The sequence below is a fragment of the Plecotus auritus genome, assembly GCF_963455305.1.
Source record: "Plecotus auritus genome assembly, chromosome: 2".
Lineage (NCBI taxonomy): Eukaryota > Metazoa > Chordata > Mammalia > Chiroptera > Vespertilionidae > Plecotus > Plecotus auritus.
Genome location: NC_137771.1, coordinates 36,251,052 through 36,271,480, shown reverse-complemented (window position 1 = coordinate 36,271,480; position 20,429 = coordinate 36,251,052). Strand labels below are relative to the sequence as shown.

The 20,429-nt window shown below is 40.6% G+C and overlaps 1 protein-coding gene across 11 annotated transcripts in view; it reads left to right on the top strand.

The window, feature by feature from the left end:
* The first annotated feature begins 13,860 nt into the window (after positions 1 to 13,860).
* Positions 13,861 to 20,429, top strand: part of ELAVL4 (ELAV like RNA binding protein 4) — a 90,150-nt gene continuing 83,581 nt past the window's right edge. For 3 of the 11 annotated variants that reach the window (XM_080655886.1, XM_080655892.1, XM_080655895.1), the window contains exon 1: positions 19,021 to 19,322. In XM_080655886.1, the coding sequence (XP_080512012.1) occupies positions 19,314 to 19,322 (9 nt within the window). In that variant the 5' untranslated portion in view covers positions 19,021 to 19,313. Of the gene's footprint in view, positions 14,066 to 15,723; positions 15,997 to 16,348; positions 16,504 to 19,020; positions 19,323 to 19,734; positions 20,073 to 20,429 lie in introns of those variants that run through there. The other 8 variants (XM_080655894.1, XM_080655889.1, XM_080655888.1 and 5 more) reach the window with 6 other exon arrangements.

Here is a 20,429-nt window from a genome sequence, read left to right as displayed (position 1 = left end):
TGGGCATGCACATGGGGAAGGAGAAGGATTGAGCACAGTGAAAGCACGGTCAGTTCTTCCTGGGAAGATCAGAGACGGTCTCACAAAGGAGGTGACATTTAAGCTGAATCTTAATGACCGTCAGACACTCAAGGGGTATAGGGACATCCCAGGCAGGGCACCAGCTTGTGCAAAAGTGTAGCAGCTTGAGAGAATATGGCCATATAAGGATATCCTGTCTATTTGGGGATGTTTTGAAGACTGGTGAACCCCAGGGGAACCCTGGCAGTATTGCAGGGCTAAAAGTGAAGAATGATAGTCTGTAATGCTTGTGTTCATCCTTGTTCCTGAGAGCATAGTGACACCTCATTTCTCATAGGGTATGTTTTGGGTCTGATCCACTCAATCTAGTCCTAGATTATTTTCTGTTCTTGTCCTCAATCAGTAAACCTCATTGGAATTGCTCAAAGGTCCTGAACCATGTCACATTCTTGCTGCATGCCCTATCCCAGCACTAATAACAGTACACTGTGGGTGCCAAGGAACTGAGTGGTGATTTTTAAATACTCAGAAGTCGCCCTAACCAGTTTGGCTCAGTGGATAGAGCCTCGGCCTGTGGACTGCAGGGTCCCAGATCCGATTACAGTTAAGGGCATGTACCTTGGTTGTGGGCACATCCCCAGTGGGGAGTGTGCAAGAGGCAACTGATCAATGTTTCTAACTCTCTATCCCTCTCCCTTCCTCTCTGTAAAAAATCAATAAAATATATTTTAAAAATAAATAAATAAAATACTCAGAAGTCAAGCAGTGAGCTCACGGGAATGATATCAGGGTGTGGCACTGTGAAAGAGAAAGCACCGTGGCCTTCAGTTCAGTTAGGTAACCTAGCACTATACCAGTCATGGGTGACAGATGAAGATGGTTCTTGCCCTCAAAGAGCTCACAGTCTTGAGTGGAAGGTGGACATGGAAAGCAGTAGTTGCAATTCCCAGAAGAATGGAGTAATCTGAGGAACAAATTCTGTGAGAGGTCAAATAAGGAACTGCTAATTCTGTCTGGGAAAAATTGGGAGGCTTTACCTTCTGCTCCTAGGCCATTGTAAACTCCCAAGGCAGGGGATTTGTGTGCCTTGTTTAGTGTTGAATTCCTGGTGTCTGGCACATAGTAGGTGCTCAATAAATATTTCCTGAATGAATTCATGGGAATTAACACTTTAACTTGATTTTGAAGGATAAGTATGTGTTCACCAAGCAGAAGAAGCAGGGGAAATTGTGTTCTAGGCAGAGAAAATAGCTTGTACAAAGACATATTCAAAAGTATACATTTTTATTTACTTAACTGTTGTTTCCCCAAATGTAATTCCAGGGGGTGTCCCTGTAGTGTAAGTATCAATGGGCTTTCTGGATAATGGCCTTTTTCTTTTTCTTTTTCTTTTTCTTTTTTTGCCAAATGCCCCTCACACATTGCCATGCTAAGTATCTTAGCAAGAAGGTTGATCACACCAGCACATATTAGACAAGGACTTTGTCAATACCCAGAAGTAGGTATTAGGTTAAGTTGGTCATAGGTAGTGTGACCATGTAAACTGGTTTGCCTTCGATAATGCTGGTTTGTGCCTGTTGTCTCTATTATTTTGACAGAGCCCCCTTACTCTCTCAAAAGTATCTGGGTTTGACCCAGAGAAGGAAGGAAGGGTCTCTTTTCTCAAGCATTTGTCAAGAAAAGTGGTACCAGATTTCAGGAGCACCAATTCAACACTTATTCAGCAGATATTTATTGAATGTGATTCTGTTCTGGATACTCCAGGGATCCCTAAGGATGAATAAGATGTGATTGTACATATCCTGTGTTTCTCACAGTTGGCTCTAAGAACAGCACAGTAAGCACTCTGTGTTTATTGAATGATTATAATGAGTCAATGTATGATATTAACCCCTCTGCCATGGATATCCTCATCTGTCAGAGCAGAGGTAACAAGAATAGTACCTACCTTATAGGATGATTGTGATAGTAAGTGAGTTAATGCATGTAAAGAGCTAAGACTAGTGCCTAACACAGTAAATGCTCCATAGATAGTAGTTACTTTTTGAAAGTACTTTGCAAATGAAACAGAGCTACCTATAGCTTTCTGCAGCTTAAAAATTAGAAAAGCAGATATTTGGAAGCTTTGTTTAGGGAAGGTTGCATTTTTTAATTTATTCAACCATTGCTTATTATAAATCAGACAGGAGCTCAAGCCTGGTAGGAGAAACAGACATGCAAAAGTCTACATATGTCTGTGTCATGAAACAACATCCTATAAGCTTATGGAGTCTGTTAGTGGTCTGCTGGTTACCCTTCACAGACCACTCATTGAAAATTTCAGGAGAAGAGGGGATGGGCATTGATCAGTGTTAATCAAAGAAACAATGTGATTAGACTGGAATTTTAGAACGGTCACTGTGACTGGTAAATGGTGTTCAGTCAAAACTGGAGGTAAGGATATGTTGATGATGATAATCCAGGAGAGAGATGCAGAGACTTGAAACAAGGCAGTAATGGTGGATATAAGTAAAATTAAGGAAATAGAATATACACAGCTAGGTGGTTAGCAGGACTCTTATGAAGCTTATAGACAATTTTTCTTGATTGGAGAGAGGTAGATCTTGAAGGACAAGATCAAAACACCAAGTCCTCTCTGGGTTCTTGTGAAACCTGTGTTGTCAACAATGAGTGTCCCCACTGTTAATGGTTGTACTTTGGTTTCTGTACGTGAAGAATATTTGGGAGGTAGATTAATTGTGAAGCTTTAAGACATGTAGAAAACATAAGAGGAATAAGCACTATTATCCTAGATGTTTTGGAAGCCTCAGAAACAGACATCACATTTGGAATCTGGGAGAGCAATTATCAAATGCTTTGGATTAGATGCACTAGACAAGGAAGCTTGGGCTTGGGTGGTAACATTGATAGTAGAACCCAAGTCTTTTGATTCCCAATTCACTCTTTTTCCCACTGTAGTCTCATTTAGACTAGACTAGACTAGTTTTCTCACTGGATGCTGAGTTCCTCAGAGTACCCCAGGAAGTTTGTGGGTGTGGGGTAAATATTTAGGGGAGCCCACTCTTTTCCCAACCAAGAGAACAGCACCATTTTATTTGTTTATATATTAGGATTTTCATAAACATCTATAATAATAAAGGCATAATATGCAAATAGACCGAATGGCCAAACAGGGGAGCAACCGAACGGATGACCTTCCGGATGAAGCTGGGGCTGCGAGAGCTGAGGCAGCTGGGGCTGCGAAGGCCTACTCTTGCACGAATTTCGTACATCAGGTCTCTAGTTTATTTATAAGAAAAAGTACTTACTGGAAAAAGATTGAAAGTAAATCCTCTGGAGTTAAAAACTGGCTAAACTGCCTGGTGCTCCTACAGTGAAGAACCACTTACTCTCCTTAAACTAATTTTATATCCTATCTAATAAAAAAGAAACATGCAAATTGACCGTACCTCTGCTACGCCCACAAGCCACACTCACCAGCCAATCAGGAGTGAGTATGCAAATTAACCCAACAAATACGGTGGCGGCCACTGAGCTGGAGCCAGCCGGAGGCTTGGGTTGCCCCTGGCGATGGAGGAAGCCAAGCTTCCTGCCTGCCCTGGCCTGCCCTGGCCTCTGCTCAGGGCTACAAAGTTTCAATTATAGAAGATAAATAAATTCCAACAAAAATGGTGGCAGCCATAGAGCTGGAGAGAGCAGGAGGCTTGGGTTGTCCCTGGTGATGGAGGAAGCCAAGCTTCCCCCCCGCCCTGGCCTGCCCTGGCCTCTGCTCAAGGCTACAAAGTTTCTGTTATAGAAGATAAATAAATCCCAGATACCAGGACCTCCACTTGGGTCGCGGGGGGGACATGGCTGGCCTGCAAACCACCACAGGCTTCTCACCCAGGCCACCCCACGCCCTAAGGGAACTCCCACCCTGATCCAGGACACCCTTCAGGGCAAACCAGCCGGCCCCCACCCATGCACCAGGCCTCTGTCCTATCTAATAAAAGTAATATGCAAATTGACCATCACTCCAACACACAAGATGGCTGCCCCCGTGTGGACACAAGATGGCCACCACAAGATGGCCAGCAGGGGAGGGCAGTTGGGAGAGACCAGACCTGCAAGGGAGGGCAGTTGGGGGCGATCAAGCCTGCAGGGGAGGGCAGTTAGGGGTGACCAGGCCAGCAGAGGAGGGAAGTTGCGGGGGACCAGGCCTGCAGGGGAGAGCAGTTGGGGGGGGACCAGGCCTGCAGGGGAGGGCAGTTGGGGGGACCAGGCCTGCAGGGGAGGGCAGTTAGGGGTGACCAGGCCTGCAGGGGAGGGCAGTTAGGGGTGACCAGGCCTGCAGGGGAGGGCAGTTAAGGGTGACCAGGCCTGCAGGGGAGGGCAGTTAAGGGTGACCAGGCCTGCAGGGGAGGGCAGTTAGGGGCAATCACGCTGGCAGGGGAGCAGTTAGGCATCAATCAGGCTGGCAGGGGAGTGGTTAGGGGGTGATCAGGCTGGCAGGCAGAAGTGGTTAGGGGAAATCAAGAAGGCAGGCAGGTGAGCGGTTGGGAGCCAGCAGTCCTGGATTGTGAGAGGGATGTCCGACTGCCCATTTAGGGAAATGGGCAGTCGGACATCACTCGAGGGATCCCAGATTGGAGAGGGTGCAGGCTGGGCTGAGGCACACACATGCCCATGCACGAATTTCGTGCACCGGGCCTCTAGTATAATATAATCACATAATGATATTATTTTATACACATATACATAAAATATATATCTTAAATATCAACTAATGTTACTGTCTAAATAAGCAGTAACATTAGTTAAATAATATTTAGTATATGCTATTGATTAGTATACGCTATTGGTTCTCTTAGGAATTTGTACTCCGGAAGTTTTTCCAGCATCCTGGTTGCATAGACTATGGGAATGTGGGCATATGATGAATTCATACTGCAGGCTGCACCATCGGCAGTATCCTTCAGTTTTCCATATCTTTCACACCATCCAAGCCTTATTGGAGTTCTCTGTGGGTGAAGACCTCTCCAGCTATACAAGCACAAATTCTGTGTGCAAACCCTCACATCATATACAATAAACAAGGTTGCAGCCAGAGCATTGCCTTCTCTAGACATAAAACAATGTCTCTTTTGAGAAAACTCGATGTTTTAGCTCAATGAATTTGTCCTAGAGAGCGACTTCCACTTTAGAGTTTCTGATTTTAGTAGCATGAACATTTCTAGAGAAGAAAAATATCATATTTGGCAGAAATTTCTCTTATCAGAAAAATGATTCTGTGGAGGGATAGGTTCTAAAAGCTCATTGGGGGGGGGGGGGGGCGGGATTCATCTTTGGGATTCATCTATTTTTCATTGATTTCTAAGAGAAGTCATAGCTTAGCCCATCATGTGAATATATTCATTTTACTTTAACACATATTTTACTTTAACACATATTTACTGGGGTGGACTCTGAGACAGCCAGGTACTCAGCTGGAGGAGAACAAAGACAACTAAGGACATTTCTTGCCCTGGAGTATCTTGAAAACAGCTCAGGGAGACAGACCTGTGAACAACTGTGGTGCTACTCTGGCATGAGGTCTATGGAGGCAGGAAGAAGAAACTGGTATTAAAGCTCAGATAATGAAACAGCTTATTTTGCTTAGTGAGGTTGAAGCCTTGAAGGATGAGTATAATTTTCCAGGGAGAGAAGGCATTCCAAATAGAAGAAACAGCAGGAACAAAGGCATGGGTAGAAGGACAAACCGATATGGGAGAATAGACTGGCATGTCTAGAACTGTATATGTAGAAGGGAATGTTCCAGATGAGTCAGGCAGCTTAAGTGAAGGTCAGGTCATATAAAGCCTTGAGTGTCCTAATGAATAATTGGACTTGATATAAGGAGTGAGGATAATGGAAGGTTAAAAGAGTACCAGAGCATAGGTTAAAGTCCAGGGGCCCTCAAACTATGGCCCGCGGGCCACATGTGGCCCGCAGAGGACATTTATCCGGCCCGCTGGGTGCCGCTGCCTGTCCTGCTTAGCAGCCGACTCGTCCCCAGCCCGCAGTGCGCATAGGAATTTGTTTATAGTTGTTTTTTTAAAACTATAGTCCAGCCCTCCAACAGTCAGAGGGACAGTGAACTGGCCCCCCTGTTTAAAAAGTTTGAGGACCCCTGGTAAACCATGTGTTTTACAAAAAGTAGTTAACATTTTGAGTACTTAACGGACTATCACATACTCTGTAATATGTGCCTTACACATCTGATTTAAGGCTCACAACCACAGCATTATTACTGTCCACATTTTAAATATGACACTGAAGTTCAGTGAGTAGCTGTACTTAGTCAAGGTCCTGGTCAAAGCCCTTGGTTCTAATGCTTTTAACCAACCATCTCCAGTTCTGCATTTTATTACAATAACACTGGTGACCAGACTAGATATTGGAACATGATGGTAACCTGGCTCTTCATTTGAGGCAGATTTTTAAATCTCCTTCAGAAGCTTGATTTCCCTTTAGCCAGCATTTTTATACTGTGAAATCAGTTGAAAATTGGAGTTAATCTTACCCAAAAATTTGTTTACTAATTAAAAACTATTTATTTATAGACTTTGACATAGTAGAGCTGGTGGAGACTTCAGAAATCATCTATTTTCATTTCTTATTTACTCAGGGATATTCTGGTTCAAAGAGGGAGAAGTGATTTGCACAAGGTCATAGAATTATTAGCAGTAGAGATAGAATTGGCCTTGAGGTCTCCTGGCTTCTCTTGGTATGTTCCTTAGTGATTTAAAATGGAATTTACTTTCAGGAACACACACTGAACACTTATTGTGCATAAGGGCCACTGTTCTAGACATTTTCTTCAGAACATCCTCTTATACATGGGAACGTGTAAAACTTCATGTCAGGTGGATGGAATAGTTTGGCTATCTGCTGATACCAAGTAAAAGTTACAGGCAGAAAAATCTGTCTTTTGGTCCCATTGCTTGGAATTGGCACAAATAGATTATGTGGGCTTACATGATAATAATTTTTTAGCAGGGAAGAAATCCATGGAAATTACTCTTCTAAACCCTTGTACATTTTGTTTCCTTGTGTCCTGAGGTGCCTGTGTAATAACAGAAAATGAAGAACAAATTTCAAGCAGAAGTTTACATATTATTTGAATTGTAGAACCTTTAAGACAAAAAAAGAGTTTCAAAATTCTTGAACAAGATGGAAGTTTTAATATGTAAAACATGTATGACACACACATTTTACATCCCTAGCACTGAGCATTGTAGAAGGCTAGAAAGCCTTTTGCAGGCATTCTCATGTCACTAACAATATAAAAACAGTTAAATGTGATGATTATCTGATTATCACATGATCCATTTTATGGATTATAACATTTGGGGTAAAGTTGGAATCATTTTTTATATTTTTTCAAACTGTCCAAAGAACCTTGGGTTGCATGTAATTTAGTTTGTAAAACCATAATTTAGGCTTTAAGACCTGTTCTTCACTCTTCTCAGTAAGGGAGCAAACTGAATAGTGAGGTCAGTATCAATAACCCTTTTAAGAGAGCTTTAGTGTAATTTCTCTAATAACCTAGGATTAATGGTGACTCTGTAAAATAAAAGTTGTGTATTTGTGAATAATTTCAGAGTAGGACCAGAGCTTTTCCAGGGACTGAAATTTTACAGGAGCCCAGCATCATTATGGTTACCACATAATATTATTTTACAAGAAGGTTAGCATTAAACAGGTATTTGTGGTCTACAAGGCTTTGGGGGTTGTAATGTTAAAACTTCTGTTCAAAAGCCTTACATTAAAAAAAAATACTCGTCTTTGTTAAAGATGTTATCCTTTTCAAGGAGGTATTTTGAACTTGAAGCTGCCGTTGCTAAGCAGTTGCTAAGGGAAATGAGCTACTCAGCACTGATGTGTAACTTTACTCTTCTACTTAAAAGTAGTTAAATCATCACCCCTCCAGCTTCAGAGTCAGAGAGGGGAAGAACTAAAAAGGGTCAAGTGGAGAGTTGCCTCTTTCTGACAGTAATATAGCATGCCTTTCTTGTTTTTCGTGTTTTTTCTTCACCTCCCATACAGAAAGGAAGCAACCTTTCTGTGCATAAGAAATTGAAAAGGTAAACTAGTCTATTGAGAAGGGCAGAGCTTATCATGAATATATAGACCGTCCATGGCTAAGGCAAAAAGAAGTGTCTGCGCACCGAGAGAATTGTTTCTGCTGATGAACAACCTCAAGAAAGGGCTTTTTATAATAACTCAGCATTAAGTGTGACTTGATAAAGAAAGTTACGTATTAATGAATAAAGAACCAAATAATGTGCCCTAAGCATTTGGTTCAAAAGTTTTTCAAAAATATTTAGAATCAATTATTTATGTTCTTTTATTGAATGCCCACTATGTTCCAGGCAATGGTATTCTATGTGCTGGGGTTATAGGCAAATAACCTACAATTTCTACACTGCAAGCTCACAGTACAGGGTGAAAGTAACAAAGGACTATAATTCATTGAATACAGTCTGTAACAGAATTGTTTAAAAATTGTTGAAGTTTAGTGTTATGCTCACAGTTAAATGTTTGATAAATAAAATTCAAAAAGATTGATGTCTTGGGGCTTTAGTAGGTGATTCCATATAAAGATCAGGCACTGTTTACTCCACTTATGGAGATGAAGAAGGGAATAGCAAACAAAATAATAGCAAGCAAAATCATGCCCCTTGTAAGTCTCACAAGACCAGGATTCTTATCATCACCTGGTGGCAGAATACTGAAATTACAAGCATAGGTTTGTTTTGTTTTGTTTTGTTTTAATTATTATTGTTTTCAATGTCAGCAGATGTCAACAACATTACCCTGAATATTGGTTTCTGAGTATAGAATAAAACAGAATAAGACTGAGATTTCTTTAGATCTACAATTTTCTACATAAGGTAGTATTTATAGTGAAAAGTGTGGACAAAGTTTGGATATATATACATTTGAAAACTAAATTTGCCTCTTTTAAAAAAATACATATTTTATTGATTTTTTACAGAGAGGAAGGGAGAGGGAGAGAGAGTTAGAAACATCAATCAGCTGCCTCGTGCACACCCCCTACTGGGGATGTGCCCTCAACCAAGGTGCATGCCCTTGACCTGAATCGAACCTGGGACCTTTCAGTCCACAGGCTGACGCTCTATCCACTGAGCCAAACCGGTTAGGGCTAAATTTGCCTCTTACTATTTATATTATCTTCAGAAAATCACTTAAATTCTCTAGTCTTTAGTTTCCTTTTTGGAAGTCTCAGAGTTGTGAGATTAAATGAGATTTATAGGCAAATTACATAATGCAATGTGTGACACATAGTGGAGGCTCAATAAATACTAATTCCTGTTCCTTTTACAAAAGTACTTACTGAATAATATTCCTCTATTTATAATTTTTTAAAATGGAAGAGGTTAGAATAGATTCAGAGGAAATCTTGGAGGGGTCTAGCGCTAATGAACTGACTGCCATTATTCCCTTACTGCCCTCCTCCCCCACATTTGTTTTTATATGAAATATCCTGCATTTTCCTAGACAAATCCTATCATCCTTTAACCTGAGCCTCAGTTCCAGCTTCTTCCATGAAGCCTTCTCCCATCACTCCAGATGGCATCAGTACCAGTGACTATCCTTTATCATTTTTATTTTTCAATTACAGTTGGCATACAATATTATATTAGTTTCAGGTGTACAACAGTGATTAGACATTTATATACCTTACAAATACAATGGAATATTATTCAGCCATAAAAAAGAATGAAATCTTATCATTTGGAACAACATGAATGGATCTAGAGGATATTATGCTATGTAAAATAAGTCAATCAGAGAAAGACAAATGCCATATTATTTCACTTATCTGTGGAATCTAAACTGAATAAACTTTAGCATTTTGTTCCGATTCTATTCTTTTAACATTCTTCCTTACACTACTAGAATTGATGCATAAAAAAAGAAAGCTTCTTTCCAAGCAGAATATAAACTCCATAAAGATGGATACTATGACTTGTATTTCTTTTTATTCTTCTCACGAAGAATTTAACACTGAACTTTGCCATAGGACTAAGGAAATGTTTATCTTCAGCAGGTATATTTCATTAGAACTGGCGTAGACCATTCAGACTTTCTTCGTTCTTATTGCCTTACTCTCTAATTGTTTTGAGAGTCTTTGAATTGTATCTTCTTCAAAATGATCAGATTATCTTATAGATAGGTACTAATTCATAGTTTTTCAACTATTCTCTATATTAATAATAGCTACCATTTAGAGTGCTGCCTCCACCAAACTTATATCTGTCTTAATCCTGGAACAAACACTAAAGGCAGTATTATTTTGACCATTTTACAGATGAGGAAACTGAGCATATAATTTTTCCCCTAAGAAGGTGCTCAATGAACCCTAAATGGAATGACATAGGGCTTGGAAAGTATTTGAGGTGATGGTGAGTGAAACTATTGGTGTTCGTTCATTCCCCATAACCGGGTGCTGTGCTATAAGGGCCTAAACGTAGAAGTTCATTCAACCAATATTTACTATTAGGGAGTGAGACTGAGGACTCAATCAAGCACTCATCCTGCCTTCTAAGATATTTTGCTTTCTAGTTTTAGTCCTTTATATCTCTCTCACTCCGGATTTATAGCTTAATCACAATGATAGATTAAATGAGATATGTTTTGAGGACATATCTGGTTAAGAAACACATCACAAAGAAATCTCTTGGTCATTTTTAGTTGAGAAAAAATTGAGCATGTCTTCTGTTCTCTCTTTCCTTTCTCTTCTGTTCTCTCTTTTCTTTCTTTTTGTCTGTGCCCATCTCCCTCATTCACTCAACAAATATTTACTAAGTACATTCTTCTATGAAGTGGTAGAGGAAAGATCGTACTTTCAGATGGGCAAGAAATCTTTCTAGAGGAATGCTTAGATATAACCATTGTCACCAGTATGATGTTGTGCAAAATTGTGCATTTAAGTGTGCAGCACAGTATTTGGTATACAGTAGACTTATGGTAAAAGCAGTTTTTATTTGCACTTTGTAAGTACTATTACTTTTTTTTTTCTTCTCCCCTCCCCTTTACCTTTCCTTCCTTCACTTCTCCCTCCTTCTACAAATGACTCTTCTTGCCTTTTATAATACATACTAGAGGCCCGGTGCACAAAATTCATGCATGGGGGATAAGGGTCCCGCTCAGCCTGGCCTGCACCCTTTCAAAATTTGCGACCCCTCGGGGAATATCCGACTGCCAGTTTAGGCCCGATCCCACAGGGATCCTTGCGGGATCGGGCCTGAACCGGCAGTCAGACATCCTTCTCACAATCTGGGACTGCTGGCTCCTAACCTCTGGCCTCTCTCCTGCCTGGTCGCCCCTAACCACTCGCCTGCCTACCTGATTACCCCTTACCCCTCTCTGCCTGTCTGCCTGATCACCCCTAACTGCTCACCTGACTGCCTGACTGCCTGATCTCCCCTAACCACTCACTTGCCTGCCTGATCACCCCTAACCACCTCTGCCTGCCTGCTTGATCACCCCTAACCACTCACCTGCCTGCCTGCCTAATCACCCCTAACCACTCTGTCTGCCTGCCCGATCATCCCTAACCACTTGCCTTCCTGCCTGATCACCCTGAATCACCTCTGCCTGCCTGCCTGCCTGATTGCCCCTAACCACTCGCCTGCCTGCCTGATCACTCCTAACCACTTGCATGCCTGCCTGATTGCCCCTAACCACCTCTGCCTGCCTGCCTGATTGCCCCTAATTGCTCGCCTGCCTGCCTGAGCACCGCTAACTGCCTCTGTCTCGACCCCGCTGCCACACTTCATCTGGAAGGATGTCCAGAATGATGTCAGGAAGGTTGTTTGGCTGTCCAGTCTAATTAGCATATTATGCTTTTATTATTATAGATATTTCTTTATTTGTGGTTACAGAATTATAACTGAGTCCAGAATTTTAAACAATTCTATATTGAATTATTATCAATTCTATATTGAATTATTATCTATTGTTTTAGAAGGCTAAAAGTAATAATAATTATTATTATGACCCAGTAATACCACTTCTAGGAATATATCCCAAGAAAACAGAAACACCAATCAGAAAGGATATATGCACCCTTATGTTCATAGCAGCACAATTCACCATAGCTAAGATTTGGAAACAGTTTAAATGTCCATCAGCAGATGAATGGGTTAGAAAATTGTGGTACATCTACAATGGAATACTACGCTGCTGTAAAAAATAGGGAATTCTTACCATTTGCAATAGCATGGATGGACCTGGAGAGCATTATGCTAAGTGAAATAAGCCAGTCAATGAAAGAAAAATACCTCATGATCTCACTCATTTATGGATAATAAAGAACATTATAAACTGATGAACAAAAGTAGATACAGAGGCAGAGAAAAATCAAAAAGACTGTCAAACTATAGCGGGAACACTGGGAGGGTTGGGCAGGGGAGGTAAGAGATCAACCAAAGGTCTTGTATGCATGCATATAAGCATAACCAATGGACGCAAGACACTGGTGTGGGGAGGGGGAGGGCATGTGCTGGGGGGGGGGGGGGTTACGGGAGTGGGGAGGGAAAGCCGGGGGAAGGTCAATGGGGGAACAAAAGGAGACATATGTACTACTATTTGTAATATTTTAAAAAATAAAATTTTAAAAAAATAGTATAATCTGGTTAAACATTATCCCCTTCAATGGTATGGTAGCTACTACATACTTCATCTGCTCAGTAGCCTTTGATTGGTAAAGATTTATATTTAGAGTAAGATTTTTTTGCTTGTTTCTTCATTTTTTATTTTCAGTAAAGCTCATCTGAATTGAAACGAAAAGTTTCCCCAAAATTCCTTTTTGCAGGGATCTTCAGAAATCTGTGTATTCACATGTTGACCCTGCTGAGTTTTCTTGGGCTATTTTGAATGATATAGCAGTGAAAACTTCAGACAGGGACTCCACCTAAATTAGATTTCTTGGATAAATGTGTTTTCACCTTTTTCAGAATTTTGTAAGTAAGGCAGTTTTCCTGTCCTTTACATTTTCTTTCCCAGAAAAAACACCCTAGTGCTTGAAGGGTGCGGTCAAAGTCATAGTGATTCTGGGAAGAATCCTTCTGCTTTTAGCAGAAGGCTTAGTAGCATGGAAAGATAATGTGAAGATCAAATGTGAATTGACCTTAGGTTAGGTTACCTGCCCAGGTGAATTCTTGGCAATTTAAGTATGTTAAACAGCCATTTGTCTATATTTCCCACACCGTAGCACTCTTCTAGCTCTTTCCCACAATCTGCAGTAGACAGAACTACTTAGAAAGAGGAAGGCATCACACAGTCAGGTCATTTATTTCTAAGAGACCATTCACAGTGGATTCCTGACCCTACACATGAACTCCATATCAGGTGCATCTTGTCTTCGCGGTATGTTTGCATTTTCCTATAAAATTTGATATAATGTTTCTACAGGAAAACACACACAAAAAGACAAACCCAGCACCACAATTCATCAAAGGAAAATTATGCTTTAAATGCTATCAAAAGCCTTTAAATATAATATAGCACTGTCTGGGCACACTAAAAAGTATCTTCCCTAAAGGAAGAAATGCCAGCAGCTTAGATTTATTGTTCGAAGGAAGAAGGAAAGGATAAAAAGAAATTGAGCCACAGGAAAATGTCAGGTCCTAGTCACTGATGACGCTGTTTAAATGGTGTGCCATAATCATATTAGGGTAGAGCACATGAAATTCCCGATCTCTGTAGGATACTGAGAAGGACCGGTAATTTGTGTGTGTGTGTGTGTGTGTGTGTGTATTTGTGAGTGTCTGTTTGCTCTACCTTTCCACCCCATTTTGCTAATTCAATTGAGGGGCAAGAAGGGGTAATCCAGACACCCGGAACAGGAGGAAAAGGTCCGCAGCTGTGCTCGGAGGGACTGGTGTGAAGAGAGAGAGGCTCAGTCTGACTTGGAGTTTTGTGCTATGCACGTGAATGCTCTGGAACTGCCCTAATCGACTGAAAATGAGCCGGCTACGGTCATATGGAACAGGTCTGTTTAGCCACATCACTGGTTAGCATGGCAGATGGTAGACCGTCAATGGGTGGTATTGATTGGCTGGATTTGCCTCAGGGTAACAAGACTATGGGTCCTTAAAAACCCGCTTCATCTTATTTTCCTTTGTGCAGCTACGTACAGTTGTGGTTTTCTTTTCTCACTCTCACAATTCCCAGTATCTTTTCCTCTTTTTAAGCCTTCCCTGGTAATCAAAATAGAGATGTTACCTTGAGATGAATTATCACCAAGGCAAGAAAACTCGAGAATTTTTTATTTACTAGGCTGATTACATTTTAATGTTTGAAGAAAGTGACATTTTTTAATTAGTGTTTAAGACATATGGTGAGTGTACAAATTAGCTTATTTCATACAACCAGAATTTGATGGGAGCAACTCCTTCTCACTCCCCAGTTAAAAATTGTCACTTGAAACTTAATATATGCGAGGAGGTTAAATGGTATTAGGTGATGCAGCCTTGACTTAAAGATGAAGGAGACAGTCACTGTTGGGTGAGGCTAAATGTTGCTTGGATAGGCTGGAAAAATACTAGTATCAGCATTTGTGTTTGCAAAAGGATGTGAAAGTTCCAAGGCTTTAATTTTGCCCAGCCAAGAAAACAAAATCTCAGGTATCTGTGTGTGTTCGTTTCTCTTTTGGATATGCTGGAACGTACAATGGTGCTTGCATGCTCTGTAAGTAATAAAATCCTCTTTAAAATCGGGCCCTATACCAATATAAGTGATGAGATTTATTTTTGTTCAGGTGTTTCTTTATCTTTTTAGCATCCCCCTCCATCACCTGGGGCTTTCAACCTGGGACATTCTATTTGTTCCTGGCAGAGGAGCAGATTAATTGGAATAGAAATGTACAAAGGAGACACCAAGTTAGCTATACATCCAAAATAGTTCACCACAGAAATGTTCCACTTCGAGGCTGATCTGAGGGAAAAAGAACAGCAGTGGGGAGAGAGATGTGATTAGTTTGCTCTTGTGCTTGTTTATAACTATTTGTATAACTGTGTTTTTAAAAGAGATGCTTATGATTTTTGTTTTTGTTTTTTTCAGTGTCTTTACTTTGAAGCTTTTGGTTATTTGCCATCATGAAAGACTATATCAAATAAAACTAATGGTTTATTCAGAAGAAAAGTTGCACCCTTAAACACCTGTCTCCATCTTGTATGTGCTTTGTCGATATGCATATTTTTGAATTGGGTTTTTATCACATGAGTCAATATTTTTCTCCTTTTTTGCTAAAGGAAAGCATTTCCATGGAGTGTTTGATTTTCCCCTTGCTCTATGTTGATTGGATTTTCCTTGTTCATCCTTTGCTGAATGAAACAAAGCTTGTGTGTGCCTCATTCTTCACAGTTCTTTTTAGAATTGGTGAGGGTATTTTGTTTTGTTTTGTTACTATAAGTCTGGAGAGGGGATTTTATTAATTTATTTTGGCAAGATACAGAGAGAGAGACAAGACAAGATGCCTATTAGAATGCTGGCATTTCTCATGTCACATCCTATACCCAAAAGCTATTCCAAAGGGGAAAAAAATCACGGTCTTCCAGGATGGTTCATTTGAATCCGTGCACTCTACCCACCTGGTGGTTATATAGTGAACTGTTACTTTAAAGAGTAGTTTAAACACCAGCCATGTTTGGGGCAGGCTGCTCTTGCAAAGAGAGCAGTACATATAACAGGAGTCTACTGTGTGTGAGATAAGGGGAAAATTCAGCTCACTGACTAGAGGTTTTAATGTGCAAACTCTAGGGAAATAATATATTGACTGTTCCGTGGTGCGCAAGAAAATTGAAGAACCCTTTGCAGACGGAGTGCTTTGCAAAGGATTCTATCTGTTTCTCTTAAAACAAAATCTGTGGCAAGATGTTTGAAATCAGCAGGACGCTTAATGCTGCTTTGTTAAATAATGAGGTAATATTTTGTCACTTTTTTCTGGGCAGCATCTGTTTGGGGTTTTTGTTTTGTTTTGTTTTTCCCCTTGCTTTATCCCCCCCCCCCCCCGCCTCCCCCCACCCCAGGTTTCTGAAGGATTCTTTTTCTTTCTTTCTCTCTCTCTCTTTTATTTTTTTCATGGAAGTCAAGGAAATACAATTCACGCTTCCATTTCTGTTCCTCCCTTTTGGTGCTTTTGGAGAATTTTGGTTGTCTTTTTTATTTGCAGTTTCAGCCGGCTGCTGTTTCCTAGCCCATTGTGCCATGTAAGGCTTCTCCACTGTGCGGAGTAGGTAGTTATTAACGCTGAATTGGCTTCTGGTACAGTCCATCTGGACTCTGTGTGGGAAAGCTGGCTGCCGGCGACTGATGCTGAGATATCTGCAACCTTTGGGATGTGTGCTTGGTGGCGAGGGGCTGACTGATATGAGATTACCTCTTTTAAGGGAAATTGTTATTAATGAGTCAAGAAACTGCTCATTTATGGTAAGAGGGATGCAGCCCCACAGCTCTGGGATATCATTTTTAGGTTGCCTTAGCCGCTTGAGTGAGACAAGTTTCTTTCTGTGGTGGTGGAGGATTGTGGCGGAAAAAAAAAAATCATGCATGACTGGGAGACTCGCCTGCCTGATTCTTGAGATAATATATTGAGAATCTGTTGCTTTGCAAATGTCACACCACTGATGTAGCGGTCAGCCCCTCACTCTGAAAGATGAATGGTACTATTGGAAATGCAATAATAAGGTTGACTTTTCCCAACAATAGGATTCTGCCTTTGTCTTTAGAGAAAAGGCCTCTGAGGACATTTGTGCATTTGTTTGAGGATTCTGTTAAAAGATTCCAGAATGGAGGTTTTGGGAGAAGTGATCAATATACCAAGTGCATGGATATTTTAGCCTGTCAAAACCAACTAATTATTTATATTTGTACTATATAGTTCCTATTTCATAAAAGTGGCCAGAGTCTCTTTTGGTATACCTAATGTTAATTTATGGGTCACTGAGTGTGCCGAGATTAGTATGGATAGGAGGAAAGGGTTTTAAGAAATTGCGACTTTTATAACCTGCAGAGCAATACAAAGTAAATATTTTGTTCCAAGTGAGCTGTTTTTATTTGTGTTTGTGAGTATGGTGTTCGTGTTTACTTTTCACAATATTTTGATGTTGGTGAAATCCCACTCAGAGTTCCTGTTGATTTGGGCACCTGTACCTGTCCTGTGTATGTATGTTGAGCTCTTTAGAAGACTTAACCTATGAATCATCCTTAGCACACAGTTCATTAGATACGGTAGTACCATTGTGACTTACTGGACTCTATACATTTGCTAAAGAAATTATTTTAAGTTTACTAAATTTAGTATTGTTCCACTTAAAGGGATTATATTTTAATATTTCCACTTTTCTCTTTCATGTAGTTTTATTTCTAATAACTGAATTTATTTATATGCAAATCTAATAGTTTATATTGTGTACCCTACACATATTGTTTTATGGTGTATCTGTATTTTTAAAAGTGTGTGTATATATGTGAGTGTGTGTGTGTGTGTGTGTGTGTGTTCATGACACAGTAGCTTGTAGAGAATAGTTTTCATTTTTAAAAATGTAAAAGTTATTTCTTTTTAACAAATTTTCACAGGCCCATTTATTCTTGGACTTCGAAGTCCAGAGTATAGCATGATTTTTGACCTGTATTTTCACTCTGCTCAGTCTCAACACACTGTCAACTCCAGCCAAAGATTATGTTGAATTCTGTCTTTAGTAATATTTGTTACCTCTGTGTATTTATTGAGGAACAAAATGATTAAGTTATGAATTAAATAAATAGGGATAAGTTAGTCTTTCGGATAGAAGTAGAGCACAAACTCCTCAGGTAAGCCACTTAAAAAACCCAAACCAGAACAAAATACTATACTGCCGGAGGCTTGGTAGAGTAGAGGTTATGAATTGTATAAGATAGACAAACTGTATACATCCCCACACACTTGGTAAATGTCTTTCTGCGAGTCTTTTAAAGAGGCCACAGGAAAAAAAAAAAAAGACATTGTTTGAAGAAGAGAAGCAACATCACATGTTCAGTTAAGCAAGATGAGCACTTGCACCAGTTATGAAATGAGATGGTTGTCAAAAGCATGTTTCAACTTTCTCTATAGCAGTCAGGAAAGCAAAGAGAGGGTGCGTTTGGATGGGTTCTTAAAAATTCAGATCATGCCTCTATCCAAGTTAAGAAATAAATTCATTTAAATAAATCATTCATCATTCTCTGTTTTGAAAAGCTCAGACAGAAGGCAGAAAGGTAGAGGCTGGCAGCTGCCCCCTTCCCCCCAGCTTTTCTCTTTTCCATTTATTAGGAAAGAGTTTTCTGAAGCAAACTTTTGTGAGCCTAGTTCATGGAGCAAGCACACTCTCAAACTTGCATTCCTTTGAAACACTGGCCATGTTAGTTGCAGAAGGAGCATTACTTACTGAAAATCAGCGGAGCCGGGAAATAAAGTTAAAATGTAGATGTATTAGCACATTAAAGTGCTTTTGTTGTATCCTTAAGCCTAGAGGCAGATCATTAAATATGCATTTCGCTAGAAAGCAACTGTCAAGAAAGATAAGGTGGTAGAAAATGTTCCATACGGGAAAAGCCCTCTGTCAGAGGGGTGGGGTGGTGCAGCCCTCAGGACAGGGAAAGGGAGGACACTCCCACTGTTAAGGTTTACAAGCCACCAATGACCTGCAGTTGTTACAGTACTTTTGAGCTGTGAGGAGGGAAAAGGTAAAAATACAAGTATGGCTGTTGTTGCTTCAGCCCAGCTTTAATTACCAGACACAAGAAGCAGTTCAGAAATCTGGTCTCTGTTGTTGTAGAGGTCACCAAATCATTAACATCGTCAATCTGGCAGTAGCTAATTTAAATAGCACCTGATGTTGCAACGCCTCCCTGCGTTTCCCCAGCCAATCAGATCCTGCCTTCGGCTGACAGATGGTCCCATAAATGGATGTAAAAAGGGGAAGCTTCGAGCCAATTTCAGCAAGGCTCTGTTCAGTTGTTCTTATCTACATCCTAGAATCAGGGGTTTCAGCTCACTGCTCCTTTTCTTTCTTTTTTTTTGTTTTTGTTTTTGTTTTTGTTTTTGTTTCTGTACCCCATCCCCCTAAAATAATTGATTTACTTTACAATCATCCACATTGTGTTTTGTGGATCTTTAAAAATATAAAACAATAGTAGTCATCTAAAAAAATATTCTGAAACCTTTGCAAATTTTAAGAGAAGAGTCGAAGCTCTGCAAGACCCAATATTTGCCAATAAGAATGGTTATGGTAGGTATGACTAGATTTATAATCTGTGGTTTGTGCTGCTGGAGGGAAGAAAAGCATCTACACCTTGACCAAGAGTTTAGTTCTCTGCTGCTGTTTGATTCCTACATTTACTATCTCTTTGTGTAGAGAGTGCGGGTAGGTCCTTTTATTGAAAAGCAGTGGGGAAATAGATTGTCATTTTTAACAGGTCATTGTCAGTTTTCCCTTCAACATAAAGGCATGGGTGGGGTGAAGGTGGGCTGAAATAATTGCTGGTTTGTTGAAAGAGGTTATATTACATGAGACTAGAATGGCAAAAGAAAGGATTTCTCTTTGTAAAGGGAGAGGGGGTTTGTCTACGTGCCTGGATTTTGTGGGGCAGGAGGTGGATGCAGCCGGGTTAGGAGTCTTTCCATTTCCGTGCTGGGAATTTAAACCTTGAGAGGCAGCTCCTGGATACTGAACGTTGAGATGGGCAGTTGTATTTCAGGGGGCTGCGCAGTCAAAACGGCAAAGAGAGTGATTTATTTGGGCTTCAGTAAATGCTGCATCTTGTATTTCAAAGAGTTTCCTGTCATGACCTCATAAAAAAGAGGAGGCGGCTTGTATGTGTAGCGGTGCCTGGCGTGTTGAGTTGTTGCTTCCTTCTCTGGGCAGCAGCTCTGTAAGAAGGAATGTCAGCTTTTACATAACGTTTCTGTCCGCTTTTGACACACTGTGTGAGGGTCCATCTTCTTCTGATCACAGATGGAGTGGAATGGCTTGAAGATGGTAAGTGAAAAGAGGAAGGCAGTGTGGAGATTCCACCCGATTGTGTGTGTGTGCGTATGTGTGTGTGTAAGGATGGAGGGCTGTGCATCGTAAATCACTGTGCAGATCGTTTGTGTGTGTGTGTGTGTGTGTGTGTGTGTGTGTGCGCCCGCACGTTTATTAGTATTTCTCTTTTCCGAAAACCAGAATCCATCTCCAAGTGTGATGGCACTGCATGCACACCACGCACTCGTGCTGCCTCTTCCACAGAACAAACATTTTAGCCAAGCGAGGTTGGTGTCTTTTTTGACAATCACAATGTCACGGCTGCTGCTGGCTGGCGGGTCCACTGCCTCTGTGAGCTTTCAATGGAATTGC